The 6,120-nt window shown below is 39.7% G+C and overlaps 1 protein-coding gene across 1 annotated transcript; it reads right to left on the bottom strand.

The window, feature by feature from the left end:
• Positions 1–3,231: 3,231 nt before the first annotated feature.
• LOC104949459 (growth arrest and DNA damage-inducible protein GADD45 alpha) lies at positions 3,232–5,876 on the bottom strand. The gene is made up of 4 exons (XM_010775816.1): positions 5,690–5,876; positions 4,530–4,631; positions 4,165–4,384; positions 3,232–3,764 (listed from the first exon to the last, which is right to left on the bottom strand). The coding sequence occupies exons 1-4, from the start codon at positions 5,737–5,739 to the stop codon at positions 3,651–3,653; spliced, it is 486 nt and encodes a 161-aa protein (XP_010774118.1). The 5' UTR covers positions 5,740–5,876; the 3' UTR covers positions 3,232–3,650.
• Positions 5,877–6,120: the final 244 nt, after the last annotated feature.

Here is a 6,120-nt window from a genome sequence, read left to right as displayed (position 1 = left end):
AACACAGCCATGACTTCTAGTTAAATTCAGTGTGGCTAAAATGAAAAGCTTTGTTAAAATATGCAAGCAGGCGAAAGTCAAATTCAGCTTTATTGTCAAAAATTCTACATGTGTTATACATCCAGAAATATCGTTTCCCACAGTGTGACATGTATACATAAAACAAAAAGGGCCTAGATAAACGTGGTATACATTAAACAAAACGGGCCTAGATAACCGGGGTATACAGTTTAAAATGTTAATATATTTAAAGTTTTCAAAGTGCAGTTTCAGTGCAAGTCAGTTGAAACGATCTTAAGTTGGCGTGACGTTGAAGTCGTGCGACCCTGCTGCTGTACTGGCTTGTAGTTCGTTTATAGCATAACGTTAGCATTTCGCTTTTGGCGACTAGATTTATGATTCAAAAATTATAAAAGTAGGGTTGACATGTGGAGATTATCCGGCTGAACAAAACGTGATCCCTCTCTTAAATGTGTGTCAACCACAGACCTTATTTCGAGCTATTTTCCAAAATCCTATGGAGAAATTGCATTGCGTTTTAGACGAAGGAACCGGAAGAAGTTTACTTCCGGGTTTAAGGACGCGTCACTGCGGCTCTCTATAGAACCGACATTTAAGCAGTGATGGAAAGTAACTAAGTAAATTCACACAAGTACTATACTTGTAACATTTTGTAACATTTTGAGAGACTTGCACTTTACTTGAGTATTTGCATAAAATTATGCTTCTTTGTACTTCTACTTCAATACAATTCAGAGGTAAATGGTGTACTTTTACTCCACTACATTTTTAAATACATTTCACAGATTTGGATGAATGATGTGAAATATAATCAAGTGTTGAATCAGACTTTAGTTCCACCTGGAGTAAATTCACAAGCTACCCTGCAGTATACAAAGTCATTCAAACTAGCTGCACCTTTACCAGCTTTGAGAACACTTGAATGATCAATCATTATCATATCATATTATTCTGAAATGGAACAATCTGCACAATGACTACTTTAAGTATACTAATACCTTCGTACTTTTACTTGAGTAACATTTTGAATGCAGGACTTTTACTGTAACAGAGTAGTGAGACTACCCATAATAATACATGACTTCATAATATTTTGTTATTAATCTGAAATCAATGCAGTGGAGTAAAGAGGGCCTCTGATTTGTAGAGGAGTAGAAGTATAGAACAGCAGGAAAAGGAAATACTCAATTGAAGTACAAATACCTCAAACTTGTACTTAAGTTATGTCATACCATTAAGTTATTTAGCTACATTGCACCATTAAATATAACATAATATTCTAAAATAGGCTGTTGTGCAGAATGAGAACTTTTACTCTTGGGACTTTTTGTGCATGTGGTTGCTAATGCTTTTGTACATATTACTTTCACATAACATTTTAAATTCACAACTTTAACTTGAGTATTTCTACACTTATGTGTTACTACTTTTAACTTAAGTATGATATCTAAATACTTGACCCACCTTTGCCTGCATGTCTCTGATTTATCATGATCACATATTGTCACATGACCTCTCTTCCATGATGTCTCAGCTCTGGTTGTGTAACTGAAGGCCAGCCTCTTCTCGTGACCATGACTCGGCACTTCCTGAGGGGATTGCCTGCGTTACATGATGAGCCTGTGACATCATCACACCCTGCTCCTGGGAGATCACCTGCGCGTGTGTATGAGACACAGTTGGATAAGAAAAGGGAGCGTGGGGGGTGAAGCAGTTCAGACCGGCTTGCACAACACATTGCATGCCAGTGCCTCCTTAACGAACAATTTTCCAAGTCATGTGCTCTGCAGTCAGCCACACACACATTCTGATCCTGGGGGCAGATTCAGCCATCAGAAACACTGATGGGACCACGCTGCCTCAATTAAAAAGTGATATTATTAATATTTAGAGCACTGCTATACAGTGGTGTCAAGACTCAAGAGTGCATTTACTCAAGGAGGGTACTTTGTTAGATACTTTTTGCATTTTATGTTACTTTGTAGTTTTACTCCACTACATGTATTTTATATCTTCACAGATGTGGATTAATGATTACATTACATTACATGTTACTTGTTAGACGCTTTTATCCAAAGCGACTTACATACACAATACTGTGAGCAATCCCCACAGGAGCAATTTGGGGTGAAGTGTCTCAGGGACACAAGACATGCTGACTGCAGTGGGGTTTGAACCTTGACCCCCTGATCCCAACACCAAGGCTCTATCCACTGCGCCACACGCCTCCCCGAAATAAGTGATGGTAAATATAATCAAGTGTTAAATCAGACTTTAGTTCCACCTGGAGTAAATCCACAAGCTACCCTGCAGTATACAAAGTCATTCAAACTAGCTGCACCTTTACCAGCTTTGAGATCACTTTCATGATCAATCATTATAAAACATATCATATATATTATTCTGAAATGGACCAATCTGCACAACGACTACTTTTACTGTCGCTACTTTCACTATATTTTGATAATACTTTTGTACTTGATTGCAGGTCTTTTACTTGTATTGTACTTGTCTATTCCTACACTCTGCTACTTCTACTTTTACTTGTGTACAAGATCTGAGTACTATATGTGGAATACAGGTATTGTGTGTCTTTCTTTGTGTGCAGCTGATGTCACATGCTCTTTTTTTAGGAAGTCAGCTGGTGAAACGCACGCTGAACTGTCCAACAAATCAGTGAGGATCTGTGAAAAGGGAACCTGTGTAGATGAGTGAGCGAGTTCCTGCTGAGCGAGCAGAAGCACGTGCAGAGAGCGCAGAGGATTATTGTTCTCATCAGCTCAGAGATGGCACCGGGGCCACAGAGGCCAGCGTGACCCCTCTGATCCGCACGTGACTCCTCTTTACAGCCGTCAAAGGCCACAACAGCAGGGCGTTTCCTAACATTTCCAGAAATGAAAAAAAAAAAAGGAGAACAGTTCTGGATTCCAAAAAGGAAATACTTTTTTATTGACAGCAATACATATGTATTCAGATTTTGCAAAGTAAAAAAAAGGAACATAAATACATTTAAATATCATTAGAAATAACTTATATTGTAACAAAATAATTATTTGTACTTGTGCCAATAAAACAGCTGGCATAGGAAGTACACACAATGTCTTCACTGGATGTGGAGCCCTTCCCTTTTTTTTATTTTTATTTTTTTTATAAATAGGACAATAGCAACGTCAACATTTACTATTTGAATGAAATAAGTGAAATTGCATAAAAAGGTCCAGTGTTTCAACAAGTGCTTTGTTTCTGCAGAGAGGCCTCGTCCACTCCACAGACCCTCCGCTCTCTGACTCGGATCAGAGGCTTCACCACACAGACATGATAGGATCCTCGAGTACAGGAAGTGTCCGTGCTTTTTGAAACGTCCACTTCATGACGACACAAGTGCTTCCTCCGTCTCGTCTTCAAGGCTGACAGAAGCAGCTCCAAACAGTCCACAGAGGGAGTCCATCCCCCGGCTTTTTTTTCTTCTTTTAAATACATCCCATATAGACGCCAGAGTCTTTTTTTTCTTCTTTCCCCATCAGCAGTGCTTTGGAATTTGATCTCTGGGTGGCAATGTGTCCATCAGGGTTCACACCACGCTTACTGTGCAGATACAAGTCCTTCCTCAGGTTTTTCATTCTCAAAGTTCATCGCTCGGGCAGGTTGATGATGGGAACCCACTGGTCCATGCAGCGGCTCTCCCTGCAGAACCGGTTCACTTTGGTCAGAGCAGGGTCCTTCCATGATGTCGAATGAGGGCTCTGAAAATATAAAAGAAGAGAAAGATAAATAATCTGAATTCAGTGTGCAAAGTTTACTTTTGGGTCCATGGCTTGTGAATGTTTTATTTGACCAGCCTCTCAATACATAACCATTGTTTTTCTGGCTGTTGAGTGATGCAAATCTACTTTCAATTTGCATTTATTACATGTCCATGGCAACGGTAACAAACAGTGCCCGAATGTGTGTGTGTGTGTGTGTAGATATTAAAGGTATTCCACTCTGCTCAAATTCCTAAGAAGTCATATGAGAGAGGAGTCATTCACTTGTTTATCACAAGAACAAGTACAGGCAAGTTCATCTTTGAGTGTCGTACACTTGACTTAACCCCTTGTTTTAAATCATTATAAAATGTATTCAGATATGTGGAATGAAACTTACAGTGACTAGGACGCAGTGCAGGTCCATAGGTTCCCCCCCGCTCTGTTTTCCTCCTCCACCCAACATTTCTGCCAGGCGCCGGGTGTTGTTGACTCTCAGGATGTTGATGTCGTTCTCGCAGCAGAAAGCCTGTATGAGGGTGAAGTGGATCTGCAGGGCCACATCTTTCACATCTTCATCATCAGTGGCCAGGATGCACAGAACCACATTATCAGGGTCCCTGGAGAGCAAAGGAAGAGACAATTAGTCTATTTGGATTCAAACAAACCACAGGATAAGTACTATTGTACATAAGCACAGTAGATTTTAGTGAGGGATCTGTGGTGCCTGTCAATGGGTGATTAACATTGTAACCTTGTACTTACACATTGAGGGACTTGGCAGCCTCATACACTCCGACAGTGATGCAGCCCTGTGGTAAGGCAGAGGCGAGGACCTCTTCCAAAGCTTTCGCCACCGAATCCATTCTGCAACACACAGACAAATAATAGGACCAGGTCAGAGGCGGAAGAAGTACTCAGATTATTTACTCAAGTAAAAGTATACTGCAGTGTAAAGAGTATGCAGCAGCAGAACTTTCAATGATCCTTCTTATTTGAAGTGAATATGTCAGCACTGTTCTTGTTGTCCTTAGTTTGAATCTTTATGGTTTATTGCACTTATTGTACGTCACTTTGGATAAAAGCATCAGCTAAATGTAATGTAATAATGTAAAAAATAAAATACCATGTTACAAGTAAAAGTCTTGCATTCAAAATTGTAATTAGGTAAAAGCAAAAGTATTGGCAATAAAATACTTTAAGTACCAAAATTAAAAGTATGCGTTATGCAAAATGGTCATTTTAAGCACCACATATTTTTAAATGATTATATTACATTTATTCAAATTGTTGATGCATTAATGTGTTTAACACTGCAATGGTGCACTTAGCAAAAGTGGGATTTATTTGAATTTGAACTTTATAGACAACTGGGTAGCTTAACCTATACAAATATAATATAAATAACACCACTGTAGCACATCGTTAGTTAAACCATACCACTAACACTTTCCTACGTCATTATGCCCTGGCTATCATTCAGTTAGCTTCACTGCTAGCTAACCACCCGGCGTCGTCTCAAACTGACAGATGTGCACGGGTTGGTTTCGCCACGTAAAAAGTGTTTTCACTTTAACAGTTAATATAGTTTTGACAGGTGTGGGAAACTAAACCGACATATTCAATGTCGTGTCATGTCAACTTTCGTGATACTTATTTTTAACAGCGTTGTGTTAGCTAGTGAGTGAGTGCAAAGTGTCTCGCGACATGTTCTCATCAGAAGACCAGTTAGCTAACCTGTCTGCCTCAACGACAATGTCAAGTAGTTGTTAACAAATAAATATATTTGAAGTCGCTTTTATCGTGCATTAATATATTAAATGCATGTAATGCTGCTGCAGACAACCAATATGATGGCAAAATCAGCGTAGCAGGTCGGTGATGCATGCACCGATGTCTTAAAGAATAAATGGCATATCATTTACCTTTCTTGAGAGTAATCCCCACTTAGTTCCTCAAATGTCATGTTGTACATATAATCCAAATCCACGCAAGAGCAGAGAGAGTGTAGTCTCTAGTACTGGCGAGTTATCTTGGTATCTTCTCGACTAAACACACACTTTATCTGCAGTTCACTATGCTGCAACTGAGGGATAAAACTGGCAACTCCACATTAAAACTGTCCGGGACAATGCAAGTCAGGAGAGAACATTTGCCAAACTGCGATGATTGGTCGTATGCTAATCATTGGGCGTGCCCTCTAGTGTGATTGGTTGGTCACACAGCAACAGGCGTGTGTGTCTCCAACCGGGTAACCACCGTAACTGCAGCTGTCTGCTGACTGCTGGCCTCTCACATTTTTGGACTAACATTAAAATACACTTTTCAGTAGCCGGGCTGCAAAACTCATCTACTC

This window comes from Notothenia coriiceps, unplaced genomic scaffold (genome assembly GCF_000735185.1).
Source record: "Notothenia coriiceps isolate Sejong01 unplaced genomic scaffold, NC01 NC01_scaffold00016226, whole genome shotgun sequence".
NCBI classification, from domain to species: Eukaryota; Metazoa; Chordata; class Actinopteri; order Perciformes; family Nototheniidae; genus Notothenia; species Notothenia coriiceps.
Note: the sequence above shows the minus strand (reverse complement) of the source record. Positions and strands in the feature narration are given on the sequence as shown.

Excerpts from the sequence above, each read along its gene's own strand:
- LOC104949459 (XM_010775816.1), bottom strand. The coding sequence starts at position 5,739 with ATGTACAACATGACATTTGAGGAACTAAGTGGGGATTACTCTCAAGAA. Across the intron at positions 4,632-5,689 it reads GGGGATTACTCTCAAGAAAG|AATGGATTCGGTGGCGAAAG; the intron begins GTAAATGATATG and ends TGTGTGTTGCAG. Across the intron at positions 4,385-4,529 it reads GCTGCCAAGTCCCTCAATGT|GGACCCTGATAATGTGGTTC; the intron begins GTAAGTACAAGG and ends TTTGCTCTCCAG.